The following is a 17,794-nucleotide window of genomic DNA, read 5'->3' as shown; positions in this document are numbered from 1 at the left end:
TGTTTTTCAATAATGGACAGACCTTTAATTAGCCTTCATTGTGAAATTCAATTTGAACTTGTTTTTATTGCAAGTTACAGTGACCTTGACCTTAGGGGCGGGCCTAAAAGGTAACCCAATTAAAGTCCTCCATAAACTCTTTCAACATAGTGTGGTTACAACATGTCAGCCCTAAATGAAGTCATTCAGTTCCAAACAGTAATATATTTCTAGTAACAGCGACCGTGACCCTAAGGGGCCCAAAACCCAATCAAATGAAAGGTATCCATAAACTCTTCCTATACCAAATTTATTGACACAATATGTCAATCCAAACTCATGTTATTTGGTACCAGCCATTTTTCTATTTTTAGTACCAGTGACGACACTAGGGGACCCAAGTGCAATCCCATGAAACGTCTATATAAGCTCTTTATATATACCAAGTTTGGCTGCAATATGACAACCCTAACTGAAGTTATACCAACCATTTTTTATTTCTAGTAATAGTGACGTTGACCCTAGGGGGCCTGAACACAATCCCATGGAAGGGCTCTATAAACTCTTTCTAATATACCAAGTTTGGTCACTTTGATCACGTCTTCGAATAGTCAGGCTTAAAACAGGTAGTCTAGACTTGGCTTAAAATAGGGCCATAATCATTTTCGAAAGAAACCAAGCTCTCATGATTATCTAACTACTGTACAAGTTTAATTGAGATACAATCAAAACTAATAACTGTATCACATTAACAATTGTTGACATACGCACAGACGCACAAACCACATACACCTTTGGCAATTAGTGCTAAATATCAATGAATATAAAGTATTTCAGATATTTTTAGGTTATTAAAAAAATATGACCAGTGAGATACTAAGACCACTCAACCATGGACGCTACTGACAGAGGGTTATTAAAAATATCTAATTGTAGCATGCAAGTTCATTCGAAGAAATGTTGTCCCCCTGCCCCATGCATGTTCATTAAAACAAGATTATTTTAGTCAAATGTCCCAATGTATTAATGAAGTAAAACAGAATTAAAGACCATGGTTGACGATGAAGCGTGTAACCATGTTAATTACGACAATAAGCATAGATTTATTAACGGATACCTTTGAAAAAAAAACAATGCTAAAATATAAAAAATCAAAAATTCATTCATTTTGTTTAAATTGCATTTTATTTCTCGGTTAAAATTAAAACATTAATCTCATCGATTTTAATGTGTAACAGAAATAGAAACATTTTTTGTATCACATGATCTAGAAACAGCAGCAAACAGGTGCACGCTTATTTCCAGTCAAGTTCCTTTCTTTGACAAATAATTTTAATCCTCAAACAATAATGACAAATGAAGCAAACAATATTCATCTCAATTATAAATAGGCAAATCAAAATATCACACAATATTATCTAAACCTTTGAATAAATGTCACTCTTCTTTGAATTCTCTATATTGAAATGTCAAAGGGAATATATATCACATGTTTTATTGTTGTTGTTTCCTGATTAGAAAATCACTGATACTCTTTACAAACACATTCTCTATGGCAACATATCATGCTGTTCTTCAATGTTCTATGTCAATACTGCCTTTTACTCCTTTGGAATTTTCTTGTTTCCTGATACTTATTACCGCTCCTTGTATCTGAGATATAGCGCTCATATCTCATGTTCTTCTTGACTTTGCTGTCCTCTGACTTATCATCTCTCCAGCCCTCTTCAGAGTTGTCACTTGAAATAAATTTTACAATGATTATAAATCCAAACGTTGTTGGAATATTGAGGAAAAGAATAAAGTTTAAATATAAATATAAATTAAGATTGCTTTTTTGAAAATGTGCTTGCTTTCTCATTGTGTGGTTGTATATATCAGAAAGTCAATGATCAACATGAAATTTGTACTTTTGGACTGGAAACGAACAAACATAGGGGGCATCTAGTGGTCATGACCAAACTGCATACCAAGTTTGAAGATCCTTGGTCCAAGTATGAAGTTCCTGGGTCCAAGCGTTCTTTAATAATTAAGTTGAAAGATGTGTGACATATGGACTGGTGACCAACAAATTATTTTTCAAGACCAACTAACAAACAAAGTATGATGTTCCTGGGCCCAAGCGTTCTTTAGAAATTCCATCATAATTCTCCAGACAAAGGATCATTGATGCCTCTGCAAGTCTAGGTACTAAACCTTGCTTGGTTAATGCATGGTTCTTGTTGCGTTGCATTGCCTACAAAGTTACTTAAATAATTTTTACAATTTCAACGACAGTAACTCTGAAAAAATGCAATATCCTTGTTTAATTAAAAAACATATGATATGTGAGTGAATTTTAATTTGTTTGAGACAACAAATTGGTTAACAAATGCTCAAGTACGGGAGCAGAAAAAAGGATTTGACCAAAGAGCTTTTTACATTTACAGTGTGAATAGCATGAACTGCATGGCTGTTGATATATAATACCGATAAACATTGTGGCAAAGTTTGATAAAGATAAATAAAAATAATCAAGAGAGTGGACAAAGTGATAATTTTAAGAAAGGTCCATAGTTTCAGAGGTAATAATGAAACCAGACTGCGCTGCTTCACTTTCTGATCATCAATATGTGAAAGTTTGGTAGAAATCGCATGAGAAATGTAAGAGGAGTTGCGAAGAAACCATTTTTAACTGTAAAATAAGCAAAGGGCAATAACTCTTTCAAAAATGGTCAAATCAGGAAAGCCCGACAATATGCGCTGCTTCACTTAATGATCATCAATCTGTGGAAGTTTGGTAGACATTTTATGAAAACCGTAAGAGGAGGAGTTGCGAAGAAACCAATTTTAAATGTAAAATAAACCAAGGGCAATAACTCTTTCAAAAATGGTCAAATCAGGAAAGCCCGACAATATGCACTGCTTCACTTAATGATCATCAATCTGTGAAAGTTTGGTAGAAATTTTATGAAAACCGTAATAGGAGTTGCGAAGAAACCAATTTTAAATGTAAAATAAGCAAAGGGCAATAACTCTTTCAAAAATGGTCAAATCAGGAAAGCCTGACAATATGCGCTGCTTCACTTTATGATCATCAATCTGTGAAAGTTTGGTAGAAATCTTTTGAAAACTGTAAGAGGAGTTGTGAAGAAACCAATTTTATAAAATAAACCAAGGGCTATAACTCTTTCAAAATTGGTTGAATCCTAAAAGCCCTACAATATGCGCTGCTTCACTTTATGATCATCAATATGTGAAAGTTTGGTAGAAATCGCATGAGAAATGTAAGAGGAGATGCAAAGAAACGAATGTGGGACGGACGGATGCAGGGAATCGCGCCTACCATAACTATATCCCCTCGCCTTTTCAAGGCGGGGGATAATAGAATGTTGAGACGGAGGTTGACAAACTGGACAGTAACCAATCACAATAGCTCACTCTTGTTCACTTCACAGTCTGATGAGCTAAATATATTGAAGATTCAATACCAGTGATTGGTCTGGTAAATGATTGACATCTTTCGCGATATCTGTTTATTATTATCTAACTTAGACAAGAAAATTAACTTACAGCCACTTGCTTTAAAGTGACACTTAATTAAATTAAAGTTTTGCATCTAATAACAAGTTTGATTACCAGGTGAGTGATTTAAATGCCCGTGGCCAGTCGTGGTGCAGAAAGTAGTCCAGCATGATCCGGACAACATGACCCAGTCGGAGCCTCTTGTTATGCTGAAAGCTAAAATGGTTGAAAAAGTTTTATTTCTGTTTTAACAGAAGCACTACCTTCTCTTAATGTCAAAGCTTTACTCAGTAAATCAAGTGCCACATAACTATACCAACATTTAAGTAGGAGCTATGGTTGTAAGACTTAATTATGCTACTGCTGCTAACAATGCTAATTTGCTACTACCAATGCTGACAATCTACAATGATTATATAAAACTAATCCCAACTATGATGCTGATACTGATGCTAACAATGATGCTATTGATGCCAACAATTGTAACACCAATGCAAACTATGCCACACATGATGCCCAACATACTAGTATGAATGCCAATAATTCTAAATTTACAAATGTACAAACAATGATGAATATGATTTAAACACAGATTTATACAATGAAACTGATACAACAATGAGGATACTGATGCCAATAATTTCCGTATGCCAATAATGATGCTTTCGATGCCAATAATGATGCTTCCCAGGCAACAATGAATGATCATACTGATGCCGATAATGATGCTACCTATGCCAATAATCATGATACTGATGCCAATAATGATGCTACCTATGCCAACAATGATGATACTGATGCCAATAATGATGCTACCTATGCCAACAATGATGATACTGATGCCAAAATTGATGCTACCTATGCCAATAATGATGATACTGATGCCAACAACTACCCATGCCAACAATGATCATACTGATGCCAATAATGATGCTACCTATGCCAACAATGATGATACTGATGCCAATAATGATGCTACCTATGCCAACAATGATCATACTGATGCCAACAATGATGCTACCTATGCCTACAATAATGATACTGATGCTAATGATGATGCTACCCATGCCAACAATGATGATTCTGATACCAATAATGATGCTACCCATGCCAACAATGATGATACTGATACCAACAATGATGCTACCCATGCCAACAATGATGATACTGATGCCAATAATGATACTACCCATGCCAAAATATATGATACTGATGCCAATAATGATGCTACCCATGCCAACAATGATCATACTGACGCCAATAATGATGCTACCCATGCCAAAATACATGATACTGATGCCAATAATGATGCTACCTATGCCAACAATGATGATACTGATGCCAATAATGATGCTACCTATGCCAACAACTACCCATGCCTACAATGATCATACTGATACCAATAATGATGCTACCCATGCCAACAATGATGATACTGATACCAATAATGATGCTACCTATGCCAACAATGATGATTCTGATACCAATAATGATGCTACCCATGCCAACAATGATGATACTGATGCCAATAATGATGCTACCCATGCCAACAATGATGATACTGATGCTAATAATGATGCTACCCATGCCAACAATGATGAAATACTGATCTCAATAATGATGCTACCTATGCCAACAATGACGATACTGATGCCAATAATGATGCTACCAATGCCAACAATGATGATACTGATACCAATAATGATGCTACCCATGCCAACAATGATGATACTGATACCAATAATGATGCTACCCATGCAAACAATGATGAAATACTGATCCCAATAATGATGCTACCCATGCCAACAATGATGATACGGATGCCAATAATGATGCTACCAATGCCAACAATGATGATACTGATACCAATAATGATGGTACCCATGCCAACAATGATGATACTGATACCAATAATGATGCTACCAATGCCAACAATGATGATACTGATACCAATAATGATGCTACCAATGCCAACAATGATGATACTGATGCCAATAATGATGCTTCCAATGCCAACAATCATGATACAGATACCAATAATGAAGCTACCAATGCCAACAATGATGATACTGATGCCAATAATGATGCTATTGATGCCAATAATGATGCTACCCAGGCCAATAATGATAATACTGATGGCAGTAATGATGCTACCCATGCCAATAATGATAATACTGATGCCAATAATGAAACTTATATGCAAACAAAAATTGAATTCATCGCCCAGCACAGTCAAATCAACAGTTATAGTAATATCAATTATAATAAAAGTTTAAATGTAAAAGAAGCAAAACTTTGTAAAAAATTGAGGAAATAAGAGCAAAAACATTATCACCAAATTTCATCAGGACTGGATTTTAAATACTGAGGTATTAAAATACTTTCAAAGAATTGTTTGAACAAAGTGAATGTGAGGCATTTGCCACCAAAAAAACCATGTGACCCAGTTTTAAATCGGTCATTGATTTTATCAAGAAAAACATTTTTACAAAGTTTTATTAATGAAACTGTTAAATACCTCTTAGTCTAGTATATTCAGACTAGTTTTGACCTAGTTTTTAACAATATATGATCAACTTTTAAAATTAGAGACTTCATGGAGAACAAGAGCTGTCACAGAGACAGCGCACTTGACTATTCCGCCGCTTTTCAGTGTAAGGATTGAAAAGTTTTGGCGAAACATGCATGGATCACTGTTAGATTAGATTTCAATGCAATACATGATGTGCTGAGATATAAACATAAATGTGGTTACATGCAAAATTTTAACCAGAATTTTTAAGTGTAATAATAAAGGGCCATTATTTGCAAAATACAGTTAACTACTGGTAACTTGGTTATTCAATTAAGTTGGGTGGTTGAATACCATTGTATAAAGTCTCAATGCAATACATCAAGTAGTTGCTGAGATATTATCCTATGTGTGCTAACATGCAAGACCTTAACCAGAATTTCTAAGTCGCATAATAAAGGGGCCAAAATTATATAATATGAAAGATAGAGTTTTCTTACTTGATTAAATAAGAAGCTTAAATGGTTGGGAGCCTGTGTGTAAAGTTTCAATGCAATACATGATGTATTCGCTGAGGTATTGACTTAAAAGTGGTTACATGCAAAACCTTAACCAGAATTTCTAAGTCTATTAATAAAGGGCTATTATTTTGCATTAAATGCAAACTAGAGTTATCTACCTTGATTAATTTAGTAGGTTGGATGGTTTAGTACCATTGTATAAAGTCTCAATGCAATACCTCAAGTAGTTGCTGAGATATTAGCCTATGTGTGCTTACACGCAAAACCTTAACCAGAATTTCTAAGTCGAATAATAAAGGGCAATTATTTGCATTAAATGCAAATAAGAGTTATCTTACTTGGTTAATTGAGTAGGTTGGATGGTTGAGTACCATTGTATAAATTCTCAATGCAATACCTCAAGTAGTTGCGGAGATATTAACCCATGTGTGCTTGCACGCAAAACCTTAACCAGAATTTCTAAGTCAACTAATAAAGGCCTATTATTGGCATTTAATGCAAACTAAAGTTATGTAACTTGTTTAATTAAGTAGGTTGGATGGTTGAGTACCATTGTATAAAGTGGGTGAGTAGTATAGCTCTCCTTATTTTTCGAATAGTAGAGCTAAAAACTATCTGTCCAAGTTTAAACAAACTCTGACCAATCATTATGCTGATATCGTTCCAGATTTGTCAGTGACCCAAACTTTGATCATATGTGACCCAGTTTTAAATTTGTCCAAGAGTTAATCAAGGGGAACATTCTGATCAAGTTTAAAGAATAGTGGACTGAAAATAATGCCTCTTGTGTGTTTTACAGATTCTGAGATTTGACCTCATGTGACCCAATTTTACAAGTCTTGAGACTTGTTCAAGGGGAACATTCTGACCAAGTATGAACATAATCTCATCAATCCCTACCAAGATATGGTTCAGGTGATATGGTTCCAGACAAAACAGCTTAAGGATTTGACCTAGTGACCTAGTTTTTGACAAGACATGACCTAGTTTCAAACAAATCCAAGACATTGTCAAAGAAAACATTCTGATGAAGTTTTATCTTCATATGTATACAAGACCAAATTATTGTCGCTCGAGTGTTCCAATGATTTTTTAAAGATTCAAAGACCTAGTTTCTGGCCCCATGTATCATCTTCCACAAGAACTTAATAACTGCTTCTATTTCAATATGTAGTTATTCAGTTCTTGCATTAGGGTGATGATACAGTCCCGGACAGATAAAAAAAACCGGACAGTCAGTCAACATCAAAACAATATCCCCCTCCTAAAACTTAAAGTTTGGCGGAAGATGATTAATTGTTAATTACTAACAAGGTGTAGTCCGTAAACGGAAGGGAAGCACATCGGATTCCGAGCTTTTTTGCCTTTAAGTACGACTCTGGAGAAGAGCGACCAATTTCCACCAGGCCTCCAACGATAAAAATCTCATCTCCTGTGTAACTTTTCAACCTAGGACCATCTTGAGTCAGGTACACCAACTTGTCCTTTGGAAACACCTCCCAGAAGGGTTTTTCATGGACCGTACCACACAACGTGTCACCTGTTACCTCAAGAAACTCTTTTAAACTATCATTATCCATTACACTTGTCATGTGAAGATGGCAAGGTTGTGGGTGTGCGTAGTTAACCGCTAAGACTTCATTCAGCTGTCTGATGGTTGCTTTCTTTTCACGATCAGAGGAATCAGGATAGTTGAAGTCAAGTATCAAAGGGATATTACTCTTTAGGCATCTTAGACGGCTCCAATGCTTAATACACTTTTCTCTCATTAAAGAAGGTAGAAAGTAAAACAACTGTAACTCCTTTGGCGACAGATTCTTCTCCCTTTCTTGAGCCTCAAGTACCTTCTGTTTTTCTGCATGTTCATTTGCTTGTTCAATGTGGTACAAATACCTACAGCACTTTGCTATCGAATGGTAATTGGGGTTCCGTCCAAGCAAGTGTTGCCAGTCAATAAGGTCAAAATTGGTTGGCACCTGAAATTGAAAATACAGTTTTCCAATTTTAATAGCAGTAAGAGCATATATATTTTCACGACCAGACAATACTCTGTAGCATCAATACTATAACATGAAAACAATGCAGCAGCAAGTTCTCAATTTCAATTTAATTGTAGGTTTCTTTATCAGGACTGATAAAGGTTGCCAGAATATTTGTGTATATATGCCAATATTGACATTATTCAGTTAAAAACAGTTAAATATTAGTTATGAGACTTATGGAGTAAATGTTGATACAGTGTCCATGCCATGATTTGAAATAGTTCAGCAAGAATAAAGGGACTTGCTTCATATAGGCACAGTCATTATAAATTAAAGTTTTATATATATATATATATATATATATATATATATATATATATATATATATATATATATATATAAATACCTTTATACGTTTCAGGGTTCGAATTTAGACTCGCATACTCGCAAAATGCGAGCGACATTTGCAAATTGCGAGTGACTTTTATTCAAGCTCGCAAAATTCTGCGAGTGGCTTTTTCTAGACCACAAAATGTTAAAAGGAAAGTAGAATAAACATGAACTCAACTCCCCTACGTAGTCGAGTGTAAACAGCCTATATAAATGGCATGTTTACACTACCAGTATAAAGAAGACAGTACGGAGTCACGCTCTAGTAAGTTTTCAAAAATAGAACAAATACGGAAAAGGCCGAGTTTTATCGCGAATCTTTCCAGGATGCTCCGAGACGTGCATAATACAAAGTGAATACAAATGACATAATCACCTAGCTCAATCATTGGCTAAATTTAGCGCTTTCGCGGACTATATGTAAACCCCATCAACCTTTGAATATATTTCCGCCCAACTGTCAAAGTGAATAGACTTCGTCGATCGATATATTTCATGATCCAAAGCATACACGCTACATTTACTGTTGCTTTTATTGATTTTAAATTTATAATGTTATTGTTTTTAATACTTATAGACTAAATGAAATCTGTAGCGTGCTTACCGAATGTGTATTACCCGATCGCGAGGGTAAATATACAAAGTGAAAATGTCAAATTATTGGACAGCTTTGTTATCAAAAAGCGGTCAGTATCTGATGAGTCTTTCAGTACCCCCCAAAAAGAATAAGCTATCAACAATACTTTTTAATATTCACAATATGTCTTAGGTGTAAATTTCTACTTTAATTATACAATATTATAAGGGAATAGAGCAAATAATAAAATTGCAAGTTGATTTTTCATTTTGCGAGTTGCCTCAAAAAGCACTCGCAAAATTTTGCGAGTGCTCCTCAAAGTTAAATTCGAACCCTGCCGTTTTATAAGATAACTTATGTTCAACATAAAAAAGATTGCACTACTCAAAAAGACCCCAACAAATTTCGCTGCTGCTGATGCCATCAAGGCTACGACAATACCAGGACTTCTTCCCCGAACACAGACAGTAAATACTGTAAGATAATTAAGTGGACTAGCAGGGTGTTCCATTCATGTAGAGTAGACAGAAATTATTGAAAGATATTAAAGTGGCCTACTAGAGCGTTTGTTTCAAGCAGTCCGTCCACAATTGCTTCAATTTTCATTTTCTTCTCGATCAATTCAGGGCTCAAGTTATCCATGAAGTCCCTTGCTTTTTTCAGTCTATGATTTCTTATATTTCCCTTTCTTTTAAATAAAGGAATACATTCATCATCACTATCAGACATATTTAAACTGTGATTATCATACCCTATACTTGCAGAACTAATTTGACTAGTACTGTTTTGGCTGATTGCAGTTCTATTGAAAGTGTTATCATCAGATTTTTTAAGGCTGTCTGAAGATGAGTTAGGGCTTTCTGGAGTATTGCTGTGGTTATCTACAGCGTTGTTCAGAGTGATTCCAGATTTGCTTCTGACATCAGCACTGCTACAGAATGGTCTTATTCTTAAAATGGTCAGTAAGCTTTTTGACACACAGGTCAGTTCAGTAGAAAAGATTCGTCGACCAATGAGCTGTGCTTGAAACATGTTTGCTGAAGTCCGATATATTGTGACACAGTCCTGAAATAAAACAATGTACATGTAGTGCAATGGAAATTATAAATGAGCCTTACTACACAAAATGTTTTCACTAAAAATATTCAACAAAAATGACTCAATATTATTAATGGAGGGAACAAAGACCATAAATGTCAAAAATGTTTTGTAGCACAGAAGTTAGACCCTTCCTTTACAGCTGACAACTGTCTGTATGTCATGGTGCAAGTAATTGTATTCCAATAGTGTTGTCAAAAAGTTCCAGACAATTATTGAAGATGATTATTACATTTTTACAATAATAGCTTTTGTTAATATATGTTTTCACTTGCTCATTGGGAATGTCATAATCTAAATTTTATAAACTATATTATAAAAGAAATAAGAAGTGCCACATTTTTGCAAGTGACTCATCTGGCATGGGAGATGCCTGAAGGAGTTTTGATGCACAGAAGTGCACCATTGATCTGCTTTATCTAAATCTGTGGACATGCTAAACCTGGTCAGGGGAGGGCTGGCTGATCCGTTTACCTATTTTCACTGTTTGGCAGCTGTGTTTCAATAACAATCACAAACTATTTTGATAATTTTCATGCTTAATAATTATGAACTATATTAATACAAATAAATGATTATAACAATCTGGAAGCTGCCCTCCCAAACACGCGCCTGCCCGTACGTTACAGGTGAAACAATAACACTTTCCGTTTTTAAAACTAATGTATAAAAACGTGAAAAATCTTTTTGTTTCAAAAGTTCCGAACGGTCTTAATTTTATACTTCAAAACTAGAGTAAACTTGTCACAATAGAGCACATTGTTGGTGTGAATAAATTCATGAAGATTGAAGTTGATATCTTCAATGATTGTAAACAATAAAATAATCCATGCCTTTCATTGAAATTGTTATGAAATTGGGCCTATAAATTCTCAATGAGACAGATTTCAAAGTTTTTCCAACCAGATTCTGCATGGAACCACTTTTATTGAAGGAATCTAGAAGAGACCATCCAAGAAACATTCTTGTTTAGTTCTGTTGAAATTTACAAGAGGTTTAGTATAGTAGGACAAGTTGTTTGAAGGAAACAAGGTGCGACAAAGGACAATCATCACATAAGCTCACGCTGAGCACTTTCTTTTAACCAACAAACTATAAAGGCGCTTATATTGTAGGAAGGGTTGGGTTACCTTAACCAAAAGTATTTTTTTTTACGCCTAAGTAAATAAACAAGAGCTGTCACAGAGACAGCGAGCTTGACCATTCCACTGCTTTTCGGTTTAAGGATTGAAAAGTTTTGGCGAAACATGCATTACTGTAAAATTAGATTAAAATGATGCCTGCGCAGATTTGTGTAAAATTCAAAGACATTCAGCCCTTAATGAAAAACAGACCTGATGGAAATAGCATGCAATACATTAAAAGTTTATTGGTTGTATAAAATATTGCAGGAGTAACCATAGTTTCCTCAATTACAGTGGAGCAGAATTTCTATACATGTCAAATAAAAAAGGGCCATTATTTTAATTTAATGCATAATAGAGTTATCTTACTTGGTTATTTAAGTAGATTGGATGGTTGAGTACCAATGTTTAGTCTCAATGCAATACATCATGTAGTTGCTGAGATATTAACCTAAGTGTGCTAACATGCAAAACCTTAACCAGAACTTCAAAGTCAAATAATAAAGGCCCATTGTTTGCATTAAATTCAAATAAGTGTTATCTAACTTCATTAATTTAGTAGGTTTGATAGTTTAGAATACATATCTAAAGTTTCAATGCAATACATGATGTATTTACTGAGATAATGACCTAAAGGTGCTTACATGCAAAACTTTAACCAAGGTTTGACGCCGAAGCAGACGCTAGGGTGAGTAGAATAGCTTTCCTTATTCTTTGAATAGTCAAACTAAAAAATGAACAGCATGTTATATATGAGTACTTATTTACAAAAAAACATTTGCTATTTGCAATACGAATACGATTGAAGTTCCTGAGATGACAACTTAAAAGACGGTAGGGCGATTTGCTACTGCATTGAAAAAGTTGATTCAGTCACACACAACAAATGTCCTATATTTTCGCGACTCAAGTATTAAGTAAAACTACACACAATGAAACCTTTTACTGCAGAAGTATGCCATAGGCACCGATTTCTGAAATGAAAATACATCATTCAAGTCAAAAGTCAACTATGTTTAACATGTACTTACCAAAAGAAACAAATTTGTGTTGTTAGAAGTTTCCCATTACAGGCATCAAGGCATCACACAACAAATTAGGATTTACACGTGGTAGCAGTTTAAGAGCAGTTTAACATTGGATGTGCCGTGGCTGGTAGTTCTCGTAGATTAAATAAATAATCAATTATCATTTTTGGAAGGTAGTTAAAATCATCGCTACACACAGAAGTTTGTAATGTGCCATGGCCTGTTAGCTAATTTGTAAATAAATCTTGAACACTTTAAATATATATATATATCAAATTTAACATCGAAGACTAGTTAAAAGAAATAATATCTATTGATTTTCTTATTCGTTGTAGCAATTTAACTTTTACCCACAGTTTTCGAGACACAGGAGTGTTTCTAATACGAGGTTTAAACATATTTTACGACTTCTTATCTGATATTAAAGCAATATCTTTCATTTTTGCTGTCAATCTTTAGTTAGATTTAAAAAAAAAACACAGTTAAAATCACCCTGCTGTTAAAAAATATTCTATAATGATTGGATTATATGTCCCGTTGTTATACGATCATCTCCGTTACAACGGTTAGAATGGTGAAAATATCAATTACCTCCCTTGAAAACGCAAGCTCTTATCACGCGGTGTGCCAATCTCATTAAAATCAGATCCCCAATACACGCTTCACGACGTTACGCTATGTGGATCAGATCGTACATAACGTAATGAAATGAAGTGAACGTCACGATATGATTTTAATGAGATTGGCGGTGTGCCGGATGAGAAGGAAGAGCAGGAGCGGCCGCAGCATCAGCAATGAGTTGCAGCCGAGCAGCAGCAGCAGTAGTAGCAGCATCGGAAGCAGTCGCAGCATCAACAGCCGCAGCAGCAGCAGTAGCAGTAGCCTTAGTAATAGTAGTACTAGTAGTAGTAGATCAGGTACGGGAAAATCGGCGTTCCTTACCCAAAGAGAGAGGGGGGGGGGGGGGGGGGGGGGGGGTTACAGACGACAGAGAGAATAGGGCAATGAAGGTTATAAGTGAACTCTCGTGTCGTCAGAAAAGAAAATGTCGGCGCAAAGGGTGAAAGCAAAGCGTTCGTCTCGAGAGAAAAAAGAAGATTGTGCTACCACTATCAAACATCACGACACCGATGTCGCCCGTGAGAGATGATCACATACGTAGGGGCGTAGCCAGGCCATAATTCGAGATACTCCCGCCTTTCTAGGGGGGGTACGGGGGCATGCCCCCCCCCGGAAATTTTTTAATTCACAGACCGTCTTAGACGGCATCTGAGGGCATTATGGCATCAAAATTGTAAGACTTGTACCGTGCAATATATCGGGGGGGGGGGGTTAATGGAAATATGTAAGGAAAATGCAAAGTCACATATATTAACATTCGATACGTAACAAATACTAACTTCATTATACATTTTTGTAAAGTTGAAATAACATTCATATAATATCAAACATCTTTCGTTGCGGCGTCAGTTAGTTCATTAAGTGTTTATGCAACCACTTAACCAAAGTTTTCGTCTACAATATGGTTAAACTTTGAAAATAAGAGCAAGGCGACGATCTTTTTGACGGGCAAAAGCATCCACCACTTGCTCAACGTTAATGTTTCGCTCCTGGTAAATATTCAGTAGCCCAAGCCCGGATAACCTCTCTGTGGTCATGGTATTTCGGAGGTAGGTCTTGACCCGCTTCATCGTTGAAAACGACCTCTCTGCCGTAGCTGTGGATACAGGCATACACAACAAAATCATCATGCATATCCGGATATTAGGATAGGACGCCTCAGTTGCCACGCCCAAGCTTGATTCTAGGCATGGATATGGAGCAGGGGATGTTGTCGTCCATTTAGCCGTCCATCTGTTGCACTCCCGCACGAACGTCTCCTGGTCGCACCCTGGTAGGTCTGGCTGGTACACTGCGTATATCTCTGCAGCCCGAGCAGGTGTGAGCCCAGCAGCCTATAGTTATAATAAAACAATAACCATGGTTATAAAGTTTGCAATTGTTTTTACCGCGACTAGTTTGTATCATTACCAATATGATGAAGACATTTAACGATATAATATCTACACGCCAATATATTAAAATAATAAAGAAACATGTTTCGCTACTCGTGAAAATATTATTTCTCTGACCACTCGTGAATGATAACATGATCATACACTCAAGTCAACAAATATCCTCTATATCATTGTTGAAACATGTATTAATTCACTAGTCATATAAAATATAAATATAAGACAAAATTAAAGACAAACTAATTTGTACTTTTGTTGGCAGTAGATACTGAGCAGTGAATCTTCCATGTGGATTTAACAGCCGATTCGTCAACTCCACAATGAGATGGTCTACGAATGGTAGATACATGTTGACTCTCCAGAATTGCGAAGGGGTTTGGGCCGGAGCGTTTGGTCTGTTGGCTTGCCGACCGTGGCAACGAGGAACGGTGGCCTCCACGCCGATGTCGTCTGCTAGAGAAACGGCTTTGTCATATAGGTGGTCCCACAGCATATCGTCATTTCGTTCATTCTGTAATGAGTTCCGGTTAAATGTATAAATATAAATATGACCAGAATACTGTTTTAATACCACACAGAAATGCGGTGGTTTGATATTCATATAAACGCATATTGTTTATAAGCATTAATCCAGCCATTACACAATCATACATAATACTAAGTCTTATATTAATGGCTAATTCATCATTTCATATAGTACATAATTATTTTTTTCGAGAGTTGCTATGCGTAAAACTTATTTGTTAATTCCAGTAAGTCGAAAAATTATACTATATCTATATACATTACGAACATGTCTGGAACAAGACAATTTGAACGGCAATTGATCATACATACATACAATATTAATACTATATTATGTATATACATATTACATATAAATGAAATAACGAAAATACCTCCAGCATGGTGATAACAACTCGTGCTTCCTCGGCTGCCTCAAGCAAGTCGCAGTCTTTCTTCTGGAGGATCTTTGATATGTTAACAAGACCCGACAACGCATGCTCTACCGCGACCAATGTTATGACAAACTCAAAGTTCTGTATTGAGCGGCTATATCCCGCGGCTTTTGTGTCCCCATAGTCGCTCGCTAGCTCGTCCAATGACCCCACAACAACTCTGAAATATGAATAGTTTAATATGGAAGTAAAGATTTAATAAAGTGGTTTTGAAACGTACTATTTCAGGCATTTACAGGCATTTTAATCGCAAAAATCAGAGAATATAAACTCAATTTAAAATATTCTTATGTTTTTAATACAATCATGTAGAGAACAAATTATATTTAATGTTTTATGCATGTTTATAAATATAGTATGAAATAAGTTAAAACTGTTCTTTTCATCAGAGTATTCATTATATTTGCAAAGTATTGAATGTTTGACTATGAAAATACCTATATGAACACAGGAACGTGTGCAACGCCTCTGCCCTTGCGGCCCAGCGGGTCTCGCACAAAGATTGGAGCTTCGTGCGCCGGTCCATCTCTTCGCGTGCAGCAGCGTCATTCTCAAGGTTTTCTTGGAACCTTAGAACGCGCTTGGCGGAATAGTTAAACGCAAAAGCAATTTGCTGGACAGTCCCCATCATGTTCCAGGCGTACATTTCCTTCGAGGCATGGATAATTGACAAGTTAAGGCTATGTGCCTTGCAATGGGTATACACTGCACCAGGAATACGCTGCCGAATCCTAGCTTGTACACCCCTATGGATCCCTGACATGTTGGCTGCGCCGTCATATCCTTGGCCACGCATGTGATTGATGTGCACACCCGCACGCTCAAGGTTGGCTAAAAACGCATTTGCTAATGATTCGCCTGTGGTCGATTCACATTCTGCAAAGCCTAGAAACTCCTCAAGTAGACCAGTTCCATCAAAATAACGGAGACACATGGCCATTTGCTCCATTGTACTGGCATCGGTGGCTTCATCTGCTATGAAGCCAAAACATTTTGCTTCGTTACACTTCGAGACAATACCGTCCGAAATCTGTTTACCGCAAAGCCCAAAAAGTTCGTTTTGAATATCCGGACTCAGGTACATGGACCGGGGATCTCCATTTGTAAGATGATCTTTCAAGACTCTATCATGTTTAGCTTGAAAGCTCAATAAAGCTTTGAAGTTTCCCCATCATCATCGTGCCCCCTGAGTGCAATGTTCTGCTTTGCACAGAAGATAATTGCTTCAGTGATGCTTATCATTATCTGTCTGTTCTTTTTAACTAGAGTGTTGTATTGTGATGACAGTTTTCGCATTATGTCTGGTTGATTGCCATTCATGACGGACAAGAAAGTATCAGCAGAATCACAGTTCGCCAAATGTGCTTCAGACTTAGCATGATTAGCAACAATTTTTGCGATATTGCTCCAGTCACGGAGAACCGAGCTAACAAGGGTTTTCACGCGTGAATCAGGGCCAGAAAATAAGTGGCATTGGGCGCAATAGACACCATCCGTCGATAAAGAATATCGCAGCCATGGAAAGTCCACAAAATACTTTGCTTGTAGTGTACGAAATCGTCCTTGGGCGTACCTGAATGTATACACAAACAAAAAATATAAATATATTAAAATATTTATGTACGCGAGTCATATTGTCAGTTTTATGTCATCTTCCCGAAAAAGATACGGCGGACCGGCTGATGTTGTGGAAGCCATATTGGTTTAAAATTACCCGCTCAATAAACTTTACTTGACATGTATACTGTATAATGTATGGGAGACAACCCAGATTTATACAGATATGTAATTGTACCGGTAGTTTACCTTCGATTGAAAAACAAGAAAAAAATATTGCTGAAAACAAAAGCTAGTATAAAAACACATTTATAAATGTGGTGAAAATTTTATTTTATGCGAATTGTGACTGTCTTCATTGTGTAATATGTTGCCTGTACCCCCTTTAGGGTTCAAGTTTTACATCATTTTTAGGCCATTTGAAATTTTCATTTTTCAAAATCGAAATACTCCCGGGAGTATGGGAGTATGCCTGGCTACGCGCCTGCATGATACGTCTACCTCCACTACAAACACACACATATATATATATATATACACAACAATAG

The 17,794-nt window shown here is 36.2% G+C and overlaps 2 protein-coding genes across 2 annotated transcripts; both read right to left on the bottom strand.

Moving 5' to 3' along the window:
• Nucleotides 1–1,121: 1,121 nt before the first annotated feature.
• LOC128245814 (tRNA methyltransferase 10 homolog C-like) lies at nt 1,122–12,812 on the bottom strand. Its single transcript, XM_052964039.1, has 5 exons — nt 12,719–12,812; nt 10,024–10,530; nt 7,828–8,492; nt 3,598–3,699; nt 1,122–1,718 (listed from the first exon to the last, which is right to left on the bottom strand). The coding sequence occupies exons 2-5, from the start codon at nt 10,495–10,497 to the stop codon at nt 1,568–1,570; spliced, it is 1,392 nt and encodes a 463-aa protein (XP_052819999.1). The 5' UTR covers nt 10,498–10,530; nt 12,719–12,812; the 3' UTR covers nt 1,122–1,567.
• A 1,270-nt stretch (nt 12,813–14,082) lies between these two features.
• Nucleotides 14,083–16,638, bottom strand: LOC128246261 (52 kDa repressor of the inhibitor of the protein kinase-like). The gene is made up of 4 exons (XM_052964453.1): nt 16,127–16,638; nt 15,630–15,849; nt 14,981–15,241; nt 14,083–14,670 (listed from the first exon to the last, which is right to left on the bottom strand). Exons 1-4 carry the CDS (start codon nt 16,636–16,638, stop codon nt 14,242–14,244), a joined length of 1,422 nt encoding a protein of 473 aa, XP_052820413.1. The 3' UTR covers nt 14,083–14,241.
• Between the last annotated feature and the right edge of the window lie 1,156 nt (nt 16,639–17,794).

The sequence above is a fragment of the Mya arenaria genome, chromosome 9, assembly GCF_026914265.1.
Source record: "Mya arenaria isolate MELC-2E11 chromosome 9, ASM2691426v1".
NCBI lineage: Eukaryota > Metazoa > Mollusca > Bivalvia > Myida > Myidae > Mya > Mya arenaria.
Note: the sequence above shows the minus strand (reverse complement) of the source record. Positions and strands in the feature narration are given on the sequence as shown.